Source organism: Eubalaena glacialis, chromosome 17 (genome assembly GCF_028564815.1).
Source record: "Eubalaena glacialis isolate mEubGla1 chromosome 17, mEubGla1.1.hap2.+ XY, whole genome shotgun sequence".
NCBI classification, from domain to species: Eukaryota; Metazoa; Chordata; class Mammalia; order Artiodactyla; family Balaenidae; genus Eubalaena; species Eubalaena glacialis.
The window spans coordinates 86,552,808-86,571,522 of record NC_083732.1 but is presented as its reverse complement, the minus strand read 5'-3'; the positions used below and the strand labels follow the sequence as shown (position 1 = coordinate 86,571,522).

The 18,715-nt window shown below is 44.3% G+C and overlaps 1 protein-coding gene across 11 annotated transcripts in view; it reads left to right on the top strand.

Moving 5' to 3' along the window:
• PTK2 (protein tyrosine kinase 2) overlaps nt 1-18,715 on the top strand; it is a 262,366-nt gene that overhangs the window by 151,346 nt on the left and 92,305 nt on the right. For all 11 annotated transcript variants that reach the window (XM_061172265.1, XM_061172261.1, XM_061172260.1 and 8 more), the window contains 5 exons: nt 1,765-1,905; nt 2,494-2,571; nt 8,215-8,322; nt 10,022-10,139; nt 15,253-15,283. In XM_061172265.1, the coding sequence (XP_061028248.1) occupies nt 1,765-1,905; nt 2,494-2,571; nt 8,215-8,322; nt 10,022-10,139; nt 15,253-15,283 (476 nt within the window). The remainder of the gene's footprint in view (nt 1-1,764; nt 1,906-2,493; nt 2,572-8,214; nt 8,323-10,021; nt 10,140-15,252; nt 15,284-18,715) is intronic.

The following is an 18,715-nucleotide window of genomic DNA, read 5'->3' as shown; positions in this document are numbered from 1 at the left end:
GGAGCAGAGCCAGCTTTTGAAATAAAAGTCACCGGCCCTAGGTTATCTAGGGCCTGCTCTCTGCCCGCCGCCTCGCGCCCTGGTCTTCATCTCCAGTAACTGCAGCCCCTCTGGAACTGGATCCCACGCTGACCACAGCTCCTAGCTGTCCAGCTCACTCTGTGGTGTCCCAGATCCAGCAATCCTTTGACCACACTGGCACCTCAGGCCACTCCAGGCAGGCTGTCACTGCCCTGACCCACCAAAGTATGCCACCCCCTCCTGATTCACCTGCTCCCACTTCCCTGACTGCTGAGATGAGCAGGCCGCCATGGGATGAGGTCCTGTCCCTGCCGCTCCGATCCCCGCCCTGATCCTGTCTCCAGTCTCCTGGCATTGCGTCCTGTCTGTGTGCATCTCACACCGAGGCTCAGGCGGCCCCTGCTATTCTCTAAGACCTTCCTCCGCCTTGCTTCTCCCGGTCTTGGCCATTTCAGTTCAGTGGTAACTCTTACCTCTCAGTACATCCTGTTGATTCTGTTTTCAAAACAAGTCTGAAATTTGACTACTTCTCACTCCTTTCTGCTTCTACACTTGTGCAGCAGTGCCTGGGTCCCATCACCTCTCGCCTGGATTATTTTGGTGGCATCTCACTGGATCTCTCCTGCTCCCTTCATACTGTTCCCAACATAGCGGCCAGAGTATTCCTGTTAAAACCTATGTCAGATCACAATATTCCTATTCCAGGCTGCCCCAGGGCTTTGCATCTCACCAGGGTGGACCCAATTGCTTCCTGTGGCCTGCATCCTCTTGCCCCCTTCCCCAGACCTCATCCATCACACATCCTTTGCCCGCTGGCCCCCTCAGGCCACACTCCTCTCTCTGACACACCATGGACTGGGGAGGCTCGCCACCCTCCACCATCCAGATGCTCATGGTTTATAAATAGAAAACTCAGATAAGTGAAAAGGCACCCAGAGATCACCTGTGATCCCACTACACAGAGAAGAGAGGCATGGCTGGTTTGTCTTCACTGTGCGTTGGTGCGTGTGCCCGCCTGTGTGAGGCCCGTATCCTGTGCTCTCCTTTGAAAGGCATCTACACTACAACAGATTGCCTTGTCTTATTTTTTCATGTAGCACTGTGATACGGATTTTCATGGCAGTAAATGGGATGTGCACAGCAGTCTTAGGACATCTGGGTAGCAGACACACTGCTGCGTGCATGGCCGGTTGTGGGGTACTCTACACACTTCCGTGCTGAACCTCCTTGTTGCTGGATCTTTGCATAGTTCTTTCATCATTCCTAAAGAATAATTTCTCAAAGGTTGTGGTTTTAAAGTTTTTGATTTCTTATTGCCAAATTGCCTTCAGAAAGGGTGTGTTGACTTCCCCTCCCAGGTTGGGATGTGTGAGTGCCTTTATGTCCCCTCCTTTGCCGACTCCAGGTCACATGCGAATATAGCCCTTATATTTTTAATGCCTAACTGTTTACCACATGTTCTAATAAGCCAATTATTGCTTTACCAATTTCTGTTTAAGAAATAAAGCTCGGTACTGCTGAACTGTATACTTTAAAATGGTTGCGATGGTATATTTTATGTGTATTTTACTATAATTTTTTTTTTTAAAAAAAGAAACAAAGCTCTGATAAATACAACATTTGGTGAACGGAGGTGGTATTAAGTGGTGGCTGGACAAGAAATGTTCCTTGGTGTTGGCTGTTATTGTTGTGGTCTTTACTCATTGTTGGCTCTAAAAAGATGTTTGTAATTTTATCATGCAGGCCAAAACACTAAGAAAATTGATCCAACAAACATTTAGACAGTTTGCCAACCTTAATAGAGAAGAAAGTATTTTGAAATTCTTTGAGATCCTCTCCCCAGTGTACAGATTTGATAAAGAATGCTTCAAGTGTGCCCTTGGTGTAAGTATGGGGACTTGGAAATAGGGTGGGACTAGGTGTGATTTCTTTTGCTTTTTCTTATCCATGTATATCTAAATTTCTGATTGAAATCTAATTTGTCACATTTTTAACAACATGAGAGTATTTTACAGTGGGAAAAATACAAAAAGAAAATGTGTCAACGTGAGACTAAAACCATCCTTTTTTAATAGCATGCCTAAGATTTTTTTTTTATTCCAGCCCAGCGATTCATTGATTAACTGTGTTCTAAGGGCTAGTTTACCTATTCAGATAATCTTCCCAAAGAAACCATTGGCTTGAGGCCCACGGGCATGAGCGCAGTGTGTCCGTCACGGGCATGAGCGCAGTCTGTCCGTCACGGGCATGAGCGCAGTCTGTCCGTCACGGGCATGAGCGCAGTCTGTCCGTCTCTGCTTAGGCTCGGCAGATGCTGCACCATGAAGTTGTAAATATTTTGTGTTATTTGGTTACAAAGATCAGTAGCAAGCTAGTCCAGCCCCCCTTTGGTCCTTTAATGTGTCCATGGTTCTTTATCTAAAATATCTTTTTCCTTCTGGTACCTTTGCCGTCACCTGTTTAACCTTCAAGTCAAGCTGGATTATTTCGGTGGAGCTGGCGATTGGCCCCGAAGAAGGAATCAGTTACCTCACAGACAAGGGCTGCAACGTAAGTGTGCTTTGGACAAGTCTTGGGAGCGGCCTGTGTGGAACATACCTCCTGTCGGACCTGATTGTGGACAAAGGGGAATCAAAATAAGGAAATGAGGATTCTCTTGGAAAAGCCATTATTCTGCCATTAAAGCTTTCCGTTTCACAGCGTTTATTGCTCAAGAGAATGAAAGGAAGAGACAGCCTAGGTCGAAAGTTTTTGAAATTCTTTAGTCGGGAAGGAAAGGAATCACACAAGTTGCACATATGTTGGTGAGATCTGAAAGGGGTTGTTACAGTTTATCTGGAGAAGTTTTAGATACTAATTTCTTCATTCAGTTCTACATCTAATTTAAGTATATTTGTACTTGTATCATGTCCTTTGAAACAGCCTCTTCTGGCTCTTTCCAGGATCAAAAAAATCACTAAGAAAAGGGCAGCCAACCCAATAGAGGATGTCCAAATAGTTAAGACGTAAGTGAAATGACGTTCAGCCTCATAGTCATCAGATAAATGCACAGTGTGATACTATTACACATCTACCAGAATGGCTGAGATGAAAAAGATGTGTAATTCCAGGTGTTGGCAGGCATGTGGAACAGCTGGACGTTTCATAACACTCTGAGGGTATAAAGTGGCACGACCTCTTCAGAAAGCTCTGTGACGTTATCTGTCTTCTCTTTGATTTGTAGTCTCTCGTATTCTCTTGCAAGGTTTTCTTTGTCCTTTTGCATTTAACCCCTGTGGAATTTTGTGTATGGTACAAGGTGGGCCTGTGGTGTGTCCGGAGGATGGGCTCTGGAGTGTGCAGCCGGGGTTCCCAGTGGGTCACTCTCATGCTGGCCTTGTGACTTTGAGTCCATTTCTTCACAGCCGGATTGTGTTTCCTCGTCAGCAAAATGGCAATAATAATTACAACTCCCTAAGAGGGGTGGTAGGAGGATTAAGTGGGTACTGAGTGTGCAGTGTTGAGGTGAAGGCCTTGCACAGAGGAAGCACTTAGAGGATGCTGGCTGCTGTCATTGCCCCCTTGTTGCTCTTCTTGTCGGTATCCCAGTGAACAGCCAGCCATGTCAGCACAGTAATCGTATCTTTTACCTCTGAGTTGAATTTCTGCCATCTTTGTGATCTAATTCTGGATCCTCTGTTCTGGTCCAAGGACACAGTTCTCTCTTTCTGTACCGATTCCATCCAGATGGGATTGCTGTGGGTTGGTGCTGCATCCCTGTGTCATCTTTTTTTGGTACACTTTCTGCATATATCGTTTTTCCTTTGTACACTTTCCTGGGTGTTACTGGCTGTTTAGTCTTTCAAAACCAAAGTTATAGAATTAGCAGAAAATTCTATTGGGATTCCAACTTGTTTGTTAATTTGTGAAAGTAGATATTAGTTAGTTGTCTGTCCAAGAATATGGTATGTCTTTCTATTTGTTCAGGACTTCTTTTTTTTTTTTTTAATTATTTATTTATTTTTGGCTGCGTTGGGTCTTCTTTGCTGCACGCAGGCTTTCTCTAGTTGCGGTGAGCGGGGGCTACTCTTCGTTGCAGTGCGCGGGCTTCTCATTGTGGTGGCTTGTCTTGTTGCGGAGCATGGGCTGTAGAGCTCAGGCTCAGTAGTTGTGACGCACGGGCTTAGTTGCTCCACGGTATGTGGGATCTTCCCGGACCAGGGCTTGAACCCACGTCCCCTGCATTGGCAGGTGGACTCTTAACCACTGCGCCACCAGGGAAGCCCATTCAGGACTTCTTTTACATCCTTCAATAAGATGTCATAGTCTTTTTCGTATAGATTTTTTGTATTAAGCTAATTCATAAGTATTATAGAGTTTTTGGCCTTATTGGGAAAATTTTTTTTGGGCATTTCCAATTTAAAATTCATACTGTGAGCATAGCAGAATATACTTGATTGTTGTTTATCATATATTCAGCAACCTTGTTCATTTAATAAGTCATTTTTTATTAGAATCTTAGATTTTATAGGTATATAATCATGTAATCAGCAAAAAAAAAGAATAGTTTTAGCTTTTTCTCTAATCTATGCAGTTCTTTCCTGTTCTCATATTCACAGGCACCTTGAAGATCATGTTTAATAACGGGTGGTAGAGGATATCCCTATCTTGTTTTAGGTTTTAATTTATCAGTTAAAAGTGTGTCATAATTTAGGATAATTTTTGATGTTGGGTTTTAGTAATGTATCTTTTTTTTAAAAAAATATTTATTTGGTTGTGTGGGGTCTTAGTTGCAGCACATGGGCTCCTTAGTTGCAGCACATGGGCTCCTTAGTTGCAGCATGCGAACTCTTAGTTGCAGCATGCGTGTGGGATCTAGTTCCCTGACCAGGGATCGAACCCGGGCCCCCTGCATTGGGGGTGCAGAGTGTTATCCACTGCACCACCAGGAAAGTCCCTTTAGTAAAGTATCTTTCATGTTTCTAAATTATGCCTTTCTCTGCTTAGAATTTTTATTAAGAGTGGCAACTAAATTTAACTGAAGGCTTTTTCAGCCTTAATGATATGATCCTGGTTTTTTCTCTTTTAATTTGTTATTATTTTATATTATCTTGATTAGATGTGCTGATATTGAGCCATTTAATAACTCCTACTTGGTTATGCTATATTATTCTTTTGAAATAGTGATTTATTATATTTGCTAATATATAGAATTTTTGCAAATATTTATGTGAGATCAATCTAGTCTTTTCTTTTTATATTAGCTCTATGAGGACATGATATTAGAAGTTACACTAATTTTATCAGGCGAATTAGGGCGCTTTTCATCATTTTGTGGCCTGAAATATTTTAAGTCAAGGTAGAGTTGTGTGTTCTGTGAAGGTGGATAGAATCAATCTATGTAACCACATGGTGCCTTTTTCAATGGTGGGTGTTTAACCATTTTTTCAACCTCTCCAGTAGTAATAGATCTATTCAGGTTTTCCATTTCTTGTGTCAGATTTGGTAATTCATACTGTTAGTGTTTCATCTGCTTCTCTACATTTTTAAATTGTTGCCATGGAGTTCCATCTCGTGATACTCTTATGATCTTTCCAGTAACTTTATTTCTATATCCTTTCTCAGTCCTAAGCTTGTCTATTTGGATTTGTCTCTTCTTTTCAGATTTGCAAAGGATTTATTTCAGCTGCTTTTGAAGGACAGGCTTAGCGGTTAGGGTTATAGCATTAATCTATTTGTCTTTATTAATTTCAGTATTTATCTTCACAGATTTCCTTTTCCTAATATCTTTTGGTTATTTTTATTCTTTTCTTCTGCTGTTCCCTTTAAGTACTTCTTTAAAATTTATTCTTTTTATGTGGCCAACCTTGAGGGATAATGTCAGAATGAGGCAGAAAAACAATGGGTTAAAAGAAAGAATAAAAAATAAGTTAAATACAATAATTTCCATAACTCAACTTTCTTTTTGTGCTTTGGAAATTTTTTAAATTGTAAGATGCCAGTAATGGGAATATTTTAGTATAACCATTTACTGAAACTAATTGAGATATTTCTCATTTCATGTGTCACCACTGACTTAATGATATTTGGTCCCCAGTGTGTTAGAAGGAGCCTCAGGCCTCCTCTATGACAGTGTATGTACCTTGTGCCAGCAACTCAAACATCAGACTAGCATCGCCCTCGGTGATGTCCTTTTCCAAAGTGGTGAGCAACTCATAGTAACACTCCAAAGACAGGAAAGTGTAATATTCCCTGAATTACACCTAAGTTGCACTCCTGGAAAATTCCATGCAGAGCATACTTTGTGTTTTAAAATAGATGTGGGTTCTAGAATCAGATTTTGCACCAGTATGAATAAACACCAGGACGTTTGAAAGCCATTCAGGACACAAGACAGTTTTTCACAATGTGGGAATTTCCTGCACATTATATGGCCTCTCACAGCCCTGGTCCTCATTCATGTTCCTCATTCTTTGGTCAGCTGAAAACAACCCCCAGGGAATGGCCCTGCCCCACTGAGACCAGAGCACATCCCATCAAGACGAGGTCCTGGTGGGGAATTAGGTCAGAGAGGCAGGCAGAGGTCAGATCAGGTGGGTGTTGGATTCCTTTTGGCTAGCATTGTACCGTTTTTACAGGGGACTTAATAGGACCAGATTTACATTTTAAAGTACCTCCCTGGCTTCCGGGGGCTGTCTGTGTAGAGGACGAACACGGATGAAGGGACACTGGCTGGGAAACAATTGCAGGACGGATTCTGAGCACCATGCAAGACGGTGGCTTGTACTGGAGTGGTGGCCGTGGGGATGAGGGAAAACGCACAGATTCTGGGTGTTGGGAGCTGGGCTGGATATGGGGTAAGGGAAGGAGGGGAGTCAGTAATCATGCCTTCATACTTCCACTCAGGAACCAGGTTGAATGGTGATGCTTTTGTTGAAGTGAGGAAGACTGGAGGGGGAAGGTGTTTTGAGGGGGGGTCCCCGTGACTGTGCTGGGTGTGCAGTCAGTCTCTCTCCAATATCCACGCGGGGATGTCATGTAGGGAGTTGGATACTTGAGTCCGAGCTCAGGACTGGAGATGGTACTTGTGCCATAGGACTGGATGGTGTTCGCTGGGCAGGCCTTGCACAGCTGGGGAGAAGAACGGGGCCCAGCACAGAGCCCTGTGGCACTTGAACGTTTGTGGGGTGAGTAGGGGAGAAGCCAGGAAAAGGAAAGAGAGCCAGGGAGGGAGGAGGAAAGCCCATGAGGGCAGAGGCCACAGAGGCCGAGAGAGGGCCGGGCGTGGGGGCCGTGCTGTGTGCTGCCCAGGGGATGGAGGACTGCCCGTGGGCGTCCGTGCGGAGGGCCTGACAGAGCACAGCCGTGCCTGAGAGCAGTGCTGCAGAGACGCTTCGCTGTGAAGGGGCGCGGGGTAGGAGTCCCCTTCTGAACCATAATTCCGGCTCAGTCCCAGTGGCATAATCTGTGCTGAGTGGGGCACTTGGCAGGGAGGGGCTGATACCGGTGATGTTCTAAGAGAAAGAGGTCCTAACGAGGCCGATTGTTTTGGGTAAACCTGTCGGAATCGTCTCACGCAAACCGGTCGTTGTCATGAAATGGTAGAGGATGAAAGACAGATGGGCATATTCTGTCTGCATAAGAAAAAAGAGTTCACTCCTCTTGGGAAAGTGAACAGTGTCTCTCTTGGCCTGTCTGTGTGGGGCGGGTCCTTTGGATACCCGCCGTCTCCCTAGCACGGTTACACTCTGGAACTTGAGAACGTTTCAGAGACTTGTTCGAGCTCAGGGTGCATTGGGAGTGGGAACAGGTCCCTCCACCTGTGAGAAGCGGAGCAGGACGCTCCCCCAGGCCAGGAGTTTCACACGCCCCCCCCCCCCCCCCGGCCAGAGGGCGAGTCAGGTCCGGGACTCCCTTCTCCCCTTCTCTGTCCTGCGTCATGTGGGACTGGCGGCCGCCTGTGCAGCCCCCGAGCATGGAGTGCCCCTCGGCCAGCAGGGGCACAGAGAGCAGACACGTCCCTGACCGTGAGGTGAGCAAGGGGCCCTAGCAGGTCCCTGACCACTCCTCAGAGGGAGAAAGGCCCCCAGGCGACGGGGACAGTTGGCTTCCTCAGACATCCCGTCCCGGGAGGCGTCCTCAGGAGGATGAGGTGGGCTTGGGACCATGAGGACTGCATCTGTGGTCCAGAGTGTTTGCCTTTTCTTCCCAAAGCCCACACACCTGGCCGACTTCAATCAAGTGCAGACCATTCAGTATTCGAACAGCGAAGACAAGGACAGGAAGGGGACGCTGCAGCTGAAGGTCGCAGGAGCGCCCGAGGTAAGGAGGGCTCACGTGCGCCGTGGTGGGGAGACGAAAATGAAGCGCTGTTGTAGAAATGACGCTTGTTTCTGGATGCAGGTGAAGTATTCATGGGTCATCAGAATCACAGCTTTCTCTAATGTAATAAGCGTTACGTTACAAATAGTAATGATTAAATGCCCTCAAGAATAGGAAACAGGTTTAAAAATTAATGGAGCCTTATTGTGGAGGTGCTGGAAGATTATCATGAATTACCAAGAAGATCAACCTCTTAGAATTATATAAATTCTGTAAACTATGTTACAGTGTTATTTCCCGGACTGTGCAGTATGTGGCATTCTCTGGGGGGTAATAATTAGGAAAATAACCGCGGCAGCAGCTGGTACTTTCTGCCACGTATGTCCCCACTGTCCGACACTTGACACAGAAGCCAAGGGCAACACACGGCATCCTCAGAACCCAGCGGAAGAGGCACTTCGAGATACTTTGGTTACCCCCAGTCTGTAGATGAGGGAACCAAGGACAGGATGGTGGCCACGGTCCTAGTAGGTGGTAGACATGGAGTTCATCCCAGACAGTCTGGACCCAGAGCCTCTTCTTAATCAGCACGTGGTGTGGAAAGTAAAGGCAGGCCTGGCACGAGAAATGAACATTTGGCAAATACTGCATAAGGTGACCTTTCTGAAAGACGGACAGAGAATACTCACATACTGAAGAGTCCGCACAACCTGGCGGCACACGCAGGTTTACTCGTGGGTGAAGCCCGTTCTGGGAGCTCGCCTGGTCCCACTCGCACACCTGGGCTCTGCTCTGCTGCAGCCCCTGCTGGGATGGTTTGTTTTCAGTGCTCCTCACGTCTTCTTGCTCCTGCTGCCTTGGAATCGCAGCATTTCTAGGCTCCAGGCAGTTGATTCTCAGAATTAAACAAATGATGCCATGAAATATTGAAACCGTATTGCAAATTGAAATTTCCTGAAAATATCTCAGTAATTTCTTGTTTGCACCATGGTTTTCAGGCTGTCCTCCTTTCTGTTTGCTACCCTCAAATAATACTTAGGATAATGCAGGTGAGATAAGTTGTCCCTTTGGAAGGAGGTTATGAAGACTACATGAGTTAGGACATACTTGTGTTTGAAAGTAAAATACAGCTTTGATTATCTCCTGGATAACATTTAATGATAGGTTTTTAGGAAATTTATCATAATTGCATGTTTAATTTGAAAAGTGTGGTTTCTAAGCTCTTAGGCAGAACATGCTATGCCTGCTCAAAATAATGAAATTCCACTAATTTTCTTTAATGTCAGAAAAATTACGATGGGTGGTTGATAAAAATTTACTCCACGTTTGTCTAGTTTCTAAAATAAGCTCTACTTTAGCTTACTAATTTTCTAAATTCTTTTCTTAATTAGAGCGTGCCTAAGGGACCAGACGTTCTGAAGGGAAGTTTTTTTTTCACCTCTTTTTGTTCTAGAAAGGGAGTCTCGGTTTAAGTGATTTTTCTTTTTTTGCCTGGGTTTGCCTTCTGTCACACATTCTAGGAATAACATCCTTAAATATCAAACTTCCTTTTTCACTCAGACCTTACGACAGATCTTGTTTCGCTCCCGCTCCTCTCTGCGTTCAAGTGTATCTAGAGATCTGATGTCATAGTGCAGCTGTCCCTTTGATTACTGCAAAGAACAATAACGGCTCTCTCCGGGTCTTCTCCCCTGTCCAGCCTCTGACGGTGACAGCACCGTCCCTGACCATCGCCGAGAACATGGCCGACCTGATAGACGGGTACTGCCGGCTGGTGCACGGGGCCACACAGTCTTTCATCATCAGGCCCCAGAAAGGTGAGCTCTCCTTCTGTTCCAGCGCTCCCTCTGAATCGTTAGCCGAGCTCACCCCACAGCCTGCAGTCCTTCTAGATCGCTCTGTGAAAGTGAAGAGTGAATGAATAATTCAGCCCAGTGGATCTGTATTCTTGCTTTTCTAGGGAGGTGATCCAGCTCACAGCCTAAGAGCTGGGTTTGGACAGAGCTTAAAGGAAACATTGTGTTTAGACCCTTTTGTTTTGAGCAACATAATGTATTTTCTAGGTTAGCATTAACATTTTTAAATAAACTTTTGGGATTACGTTCTGGGTCTTTTTTTTTTTTAAGTCTCTTGTAACTCATGATAAATAAAGTCTCTTTCCTATTTTTTCTCATAGATCTCAAAAGCTTAGAGCAGTAGTTCTAAGCATGATGTGATGAACCTTAGAAACATGACTGTGTCTCTAGCCTTTCGCAAGGCAGTAAGATGGGGTGTTTCAGAGGATTTGGATTTCTGAAATAAAGCAGGAAAAAGCTTGGCTTTGGAATTGTATTGACCTATGGGTTCAAATCATGAGTGAATGCCATCTGCATAGTACTTAACTTTCTGTGCCTCAGTTCCGTCCCACAAGACACAAAGAGTGGTCCCTGTCTTGTGTAGTCGTGGGGGGACGGCCTCGTGTGTAGGTGGCTTGGGGCCGTGCTGGCACGTACAGCGTCAGAAACTTCAGTGTTGCTGTTGTTGCAGCGCTGCTGCTAGTTTCAGTGTGATCTTGACACACTGGATGAGCCTTGGCTTGGAGATTCCTCGTCCATAACGGAAGAATGGTACCTACTTTATAGCCTGGTAGGTGGGTCCACAGGATCCTTGCCAGCACTCCCCTCTGTGGGTAGGATGATCCCTGGAGGGAGTCGGGGACGACTGAGCGGTGAGCGAATGGGGAAGCGTATGTGGAGGCACAAGGGAAGCAGATGACAAAGCCCTGAGCTCCAAGTGTAGACACAGCAGAGGGCCCTGCCTGCCCAGCGGTTGAGTTCTCTGTGCTGACAGCAGGTGGAGGGCGTTGAGGGAGGGTGTGAAGCAGAGGCATCATTGGAACCTTTGTTTAAAAGTTAGTGTCAGGGTGTTGTGCTCTGAAAACAGTATCTAAAGCCATGAACCAAAAGGCCAGTAAGTGCATGGGTTCCAGGATGTGGCTAATCTAGCAAAAATGTTTTTCCCACTATGATCAGACCAATAAAGCCTCTTCATTTATTTTTTTCCTAAAATATAGTGTGTATTTATCATAGCTTTCTTTATGTGAAATATAGTAATGAAGTTGCTTTTAGAAATATCTAAAGGCTACTCTCAGTTAAAATTTTTGCATCCATGAGCTTTTGAGTTTTCATTTTGTGCTTTAAATGGGGGTATGTACCTTGCAAACATTATTTAAATGTTTTGGGAAAGTTGCTTCATATAAAGATAGTATTCTATGAAAAATGTTAAATGTGCCATATCGCCTATCTTCTTCTTAGTGAATAATTTTTAAATTTCATCCTGATTTACCAAAATGTTCTTCATCAATTTGTTGGTACACAAAAAAATAACATTCAGACATTAGTCATTAAATGTTTGAAGCTTTAACATCTTTCTGTGTTGGTTTTTAATTGGCTTTTTTTCCCCTCTAGGGAGAAACATTTTGATATCAAATCTCATGAAATGAGATGCATTAAATTTTTCATTCATATGAAAACAGCATAAATGAAAATGCTTCTCATAAAAACCTAGTAGGGCATTGGTTGTTACCAATTTTATGTTGTCTTTATAGAATTAATTATTGAGTCTGATAATTTATTTACTTTATTCTAAATCACAGCATATGTACTTATTACATGACTATTTTATAATAGATACCTAAAGTGAGGTTATATTGCCTAATTGAAATAATATTTTCAGTCAAATGTTTTAATGGATTATAGTCAGAAATACGTGGACAAGAGCACATGTGCATTTTTTAATTTAGTTTTTTTTTTAAATTTCAAATAAATGTGAAACACGTTTTCCACAACTCTAACGTACCATTTTCCTGGGATGTACTTTAAGTAACGATTATGTACGTACCCATCTGTCCTCTCTAGACTATAAACTGCTTAATGGTAAGGAGCACGTACACGTTTGCGAGTGTTAACAGTTATAGTGACGTGTAAGTTCTACACCTGAGGTCTGATGTGCCCAGATGCACTTTGTTAGCTCTGTGATCCACCATAATTGCTTTGAATTTAGAAAGTGCTTTTAAAGGTGGTATCATTGGGGCAGAAAACTAAGAGTCACAAGTCCGATGCCCTGAACCAGGTTCCAGCAGAGTCGCTGTGTGACCTTGGCCCTTATCGTGGGGAGTTATCTGACCTTTCCTTTACTTGCAAGAAAGCTCAGTAGCAATTTTTCAATCTTAGTAAAATTCAATCTTAGTAAAATTCTCCTCAGAGGAAAGAATTGTGCGAATCAGGGTCATAATTTCATCGTTCTCAAGGAGGGTTTCTGTACAGAGGATGATGGTAAATACTGCACATCGTGAGGGTGGGGCTGCTCCTAAGCCTGACACAAAACCCAGAAGGCACGGAGAGCAAATCCGTAGAGTTCATCAGTACATAAGTATGAAAGCGCTTCTACTAGTAAAAGAAATGCTTTTTAAAGCCATGACACAGAAGGGGAAACATCTGTAATACATACAGTAAAGAATTAAAATCTCTTAGTTTTCAAGTGTTCTTCTAGCTCATTGAATAAGAGGGTAAAAATGGGCACCTATAGAAGAACGGACGTACACTGTCCAGTAAGCGTATGGACACAGACAGTGACAGCTAGCATTCTGTGTCTGTTAACCTGTTGTTAGATGGGTGGAAAGACCGTGATACCCATTCTTGGTGGGGCTGTTGCGAAGTGCCCTCCACACTCCACTGTGTCGGCGTGAGTTGGGACAGTGCTTTCGGTTGCTCCTGGCACTGCCGGCCCCTCCTGGAAACAGCCCCACAGAACCACTGATGCGGCGCCCCTGCCGCACTGTCTTCGGTAGCACAAAATGTGGAACGACCCCGGTGTCTGCGGGGGTGGAGCTAGTAGCTAATAAATAAGGGAGTGTGAGATGCCATGCAGCTGTTTGAAAAGACGAGCTGGCCCTGTTTCCGTGCTGAAACCTACATGCACGTGTGTGTGTATAGCCAAACCTGTGTGTGTTTATAAGCATACAAGGAGTCTGGTAGTCTGGAACGTTAAGTGTGGACGATGAATACCCCTAAGGAAGGTGGAATTGTACGTGAAGGCGGGGGGGCTTCAACTTGTCTACATTATAGACCTTTATGATTAGATTTGTTACAGTGAATCTGTATTGATTATTTAATTAAAAAACAGTAGATAAAAACTTTTATTCAAAAATTAAAAGCCTCAGTTCTAAAAATGAAAATAAAAATGTGGGTTAATACAAAGATGTATCCTGAATCCTAAGGAATTTATTCTGAGGAATAAGAGACCACATGAATGCCATGAGAAAGCATGTGTTACTCATTCAACTGATAAATTTAAAGCAGTGTCAGAGATTAGCTCCTAGAACTGGGCGTTTTAGTTAGAACTTAGGGATTTTTATAACGCTGCTACTCACAGTGTCTGTTGCCATTTTTCTCAATATTCTGCTACGTTCTTGTTTCCTGAAAATTGACTCTCTTACGCTCCTTCAGTTGTTAATCACCTCATTTTCAGCCTTCTTCCTACTCCTGCCAAGCTTCTTATAAAGTCTGTATTAACCAAATATTTCATAATCTGGTTCCTTTTTCTCTCCAAGGAAGTAGAAATTTCAACAGAGAGAGTAAAACAGCTAGAAATCACACTGACATGCCATTTGAAAGCCCATATGATTAATTGACAGTGTTGAGTGTGGGTAAGGTGGTGGTGGTAGCATCCATGGGGTAATAAACTAATGATAGGATTTTCCAATTATTCTAAGTTTGGTCTTCATGGTATAACGTGGTTATTTTGCTTGAAATTTGGATGTGAAAAAGTCATAGTGAGGAAATTAGGATGAAATTTCTGCAGTGTATTGGGTATTATGCAGTGGCTGTGAGTGCCAGGTCCTCTGCTGGTGGTGGGGGGTGGCCTGTGGGCGGGTTAAGTCTGACCTTCTAAGTCGTCTGATACGTGGGAAGTGCTCTGCTAATGCAGCAGAAGCACAGGAAGGCCATCCAGAGCCACTTGGGGTGTTCCAGGAAGGGCTTCTTTGAGGAGGTTGAGCTTGAATTGAGCTTTGAAAGATTGAGGGATGAAGCTTCCACCAGAAGGAAGAGAATCTTTCAAGGGATGGAATGTGTGAAGGCATCATGCTGTGTTCAGGGCCATACGGCCTGCACTCACACGGGACCGGGACCGGGGCATAGGAGGAGGGACGGGAGACCTGGACAAGGGTAACCCGTGGCCTGGGGAGCGAGGGGAGTGGTGGGGTGGGTTTACCACCAGATTCATCTGATAAGAGAGATTAAAGCAGGGGCTCCATGCTTCCTGGTTCACTAATGAAGGGGAGGGAGCACATCTCTCCAGCCCCTGAGCAGAGTCCGGAGCTTCCCGGTGATGCGCTGGCCAGAGCCCAGCCGTGACGGGGCGGGGGGTCTGTCACCGTCATGGGGGCCTCAGCACCTCCCGAAGCCAAGTCCACAGGACACTTAAGGCCACGCCTCTGAGGCTGCTGGGCCCCTTGGCTGCCCCTGTTCCTGCAGGAACACAACCTGTGGGTTTGTTTCCTTTGGATTTCTGTGTGTTCCCTGCACAGGTTTTGGTGTTGCCGCAGGACGTTCAGTCTTTGGTAAAGAATGTTGGCTTTGATTATGAGAAATTCTTCATCTTCTAGAGTCTCCTGGGAAGAATATCTTTCATCAGTTTATCCCTTAGCATTTGGTTTTGATTGGCAATACCTTTTATATAGTCTGCACCTGCAGGCAGTGTATATTTGTCATAAATACTGAAAATAAAACCATGGAAACCTAAGATAGATAGGCAGTATACCAACTTCGTTTTAAAGGGTTATTGCTAAAATTCTGAAATAGGACTCATCTTCTTTCTCTGATTTCTATACATAATCTTTTCAAAAGGAATAGAAGGAATCTCATCTCTCTCTTTCTGTTTTTTCCCCAGAAGGTGAACGGGCTTTGCCATCGATACCAAAGTAAGTACTGCTTTGTGTGTCTTGTAATTCCTGTGCATTAGAAACTGGGAGGAAGTCACTATGCTTTATTATCCATTTGCCTGAGTAATCAAATTTCTACATATATGATTAGGAAACTGGAAAACAAATGTTTCCAGAAAGAAATCAAATCAATTGTAAATCATGTATTTAGGTTTAATCAAAAGTGTAGAATGAATTTTCCCTTTAAGTTCAGTAGAGAGCTGAAGAATAGTAGTGATCATATGAGGGAGGTCTGTTGTCAAACAGTCACTTTATAGTCAGTGACAATATTTATAAGAACCTGAAAATAGATACCATTCTGGCTATTTTACAAGTGAGAAAATTAAAGATATGTAGTTTATGTTAATTTTTAAATTTGTTTATGTCATGAATTTCATAGTAGATGTTTCAATCTGTACAAGTAAAAGAATGCCAAAACTTCTCTGTTCTCAGCCATTGTGCTAGGAATTGGGGACCAAATGAAAGTTACAATCTAGACATTCAGATATACAGGTAAATAAACAATTACAGCTGTGTGCTGAGCACTCAGAGAGAGATTTGAAGAGAATCCCAAGGCACCTGCAGAGAATACAGCACCTGAGAGGCCACTGCATATAGGGATGAAGAGGGTAGAACCTGGGCGTCACCTCTCTTCTGTCACTCTCTCTCTCCTCTGTCACCGGTCTACCGTCAATTCCTTCCTTTCTGCTTCCTAACTATAAGATCCATCCACTTCACATTCCCACCATCCCTCCCCGGTTTTTAGCTGTTATCACCTGTCTGGGATCCTCCAGTAGACTCCTGTGTCGAGGTCCCCAAGACTACCCCATTCAGTGATTCTCTAGAAAGAACTCCCAGGACTCAGCACGTAATCATACTCTCAGCTGTGATGTATGGCTGCCAGGGAATACAAAGCAAAATTGGCCAGGCAGAGAGCAATGGCATGAAGTCCCGAGGAAGCCAGGGGCAGGCTCCCAAGAGCCCTCTCTCAGGGACTCAGGTAGGGCACACCTGATCCTCGGGAATGAGTTGTGATGACGTGGAGTGTTGTCTACCAGGGAAGCTAGTTAGAGACTTGGTACCCCGGCTTTTATGGGGGCCTGGTCGTGTATGCACACTTTGCTTGGCATGTACCCAAATTCCAGACTCCCAGAAGGAAGGCAAGAGTTCAGCACGAACCATATTATTTGTACAAACAGTCTAAGGACAGTGAACCACACTTACTAGTTAGGGGTTGGCGGGAACCCTCCTAAACACCAGCCAAGGGCCCACCTCAGAGGATAGCAGTCTCAGGTCTTCTGGGTTCCCATTTTTCTGCACACCTCCTACCCACCTTTGCCTGTCCCGTTTTGCCTACCGTCCCATCCATTCCCTACAGCAGCAGAAGGGACCTTTCCTCGTGAACCCCTTGCGTGACTGCTGCTGCTCTTAGCTTCAGGCCACATCCTCCGCCAGCTGGCAGGAGGCTGCCCGACGGTCCCTGCCGGCCCCTCCGGCCTCCCCTCCCACTCCTCATGCTCACTCCGCAGTCGCATTGAACTTCCTTCAGTTCCTGGAATCCTCCGTCCTTCCTTCCCTCCAGCCTTGTCCTCAGCAGGGCCCTGCTCGAGTCTCATCCTGCATCCCTGCCTCTGGAAACCTCCCACCACCCCAGTCCCAGGAGCAGCCCTGTGTGTTTTCCTATAACTTATCTCACATTAAACAATTACCTCTCTGCTGCTCACACCCTGTGGCCTCATTGACGGCCCGGGTCATGTGACGTGGTAGACCTGACACTGGGCAGTATCTGGCACACAGTAGGTACACAGTAGCTGGGCAGGCGAGTGGAGGGATGGGTGAGACCAGCTTTCTCTTAGCTTTTAGGCCTTGTGTTTCACAAACTCAACAATATTTAATAGATATTTATTAATGTCCCACATCAGGCAAGGAGCTAATGCTCATTGTATCTTCAATTGTGGAAAGTCTTTAAGAGATGACTTTGAGGATTAAAACACATTGGAATCATAAACAAAGATAAAAAAGTGAGGAAGAAGGGAGTAGGTTTGAAGTGCTAAGAAATCCTAGAAAAACTGAACAAATAAAGCAAACTTTAAAAGAGCAGAATTTCCACAAATCATAGAGCAGCAGACCTGTTATTGCCACTGATCAGAGAAGGGCAGATATCCCTGAAGTTGTAAGTTGGTTTGAAGTAGCATCCCAACCCACAGCAAAGGAAGACCCCGGTGTCCTATCAACAGGATACAGAGGCAGATGGTGTAACCTGCTTATTATGAATGTGTGCACCTGTGACCTCCTGATAAACGTAGTTCAGAGATAGTGACAATAAGTCATGGAGCTGCAATAGAAGACGAGCTGGTGATTTGTTAGAAAACAACTTTGGTTAAACTTTTATAATAAAGATACCGTTTCACATATTCAGAGAATTCCATAAAAGGAACTCAGGGCTATGGCTTTGTGCTGTAACCCTTAATTATAGAGGTTATGCAGTTGCATATTGAATATTTCTAGTTCTCAATGGGGATATACTATTTTAAGCTCCCGTATTACCTAATATAAATTCTATATACTAGGAAAAATTCTTACTTAGTACTTCTAGAGTAAAGGCTTATGTAGCAGGAAAAAGTTTTCTTTTATAAAAAGAGCAAAGTAACTTTGACATCTAAAGACTATAGGGTTCTGGGCTTCCCTGGTGGCGCAGTGGTTAAGAATCCGCCTGCCAATGCAGGGGACAAGGGTTGGAGCCCTGGTCCGGGAGGATCCCACATGCCGCGGAACACCTAAGCCCGTGCGCCACAACTACTGAGCCTGCTCTAGAGCCCACGAGCCACAACTACTGAGCCCATGTGCTGCAACTACTGAAGCCCGCACGCCTAGAGCCCGTGCTCCACAATAAGAGAAGCCACCACAATGAGAAGCCTGTGCACCGCAGCAAAGAGTAGCCCCTGCTCACCGCAACTAGAGAAAGCCGTGCACAGCAACGAAGAACCAAAGCAGCCAAAAAGAAATAAATAAATTGACTTAAAAATAAATAAGTAAAAGAAATGCAACAAAAATATTTTAAAAAATAAATAAAGACTATAGGGTTCCTTTTTTCTCTGTTTTACGCTTTTCCAAAAATTTTAAACTGAACTATACTTGGATTTTTTAAAAATGTCACTGAAACCTTTGGCCAAAATGTTATTTTATGTGGGTGTGTATGTAAAACACTAACGTTGTCGAGCCGTTTCATGAAACAAATAACCGGATGCATTAAGCTTACCTTGTTTCAGTCTGTAAATAATAACAATATATGTCAATGTGCTGCCTGCTCTTGGACGTGCTCGAAATTGAAGCAGGGCCAGTCGTGTAACAGTGTTTCACATTCGCACCTCAGTCCCAGGCATCGTTCCCTCTGTGGTATAACTTCGGCTACTCCCTTGCAGTCCAGCATCT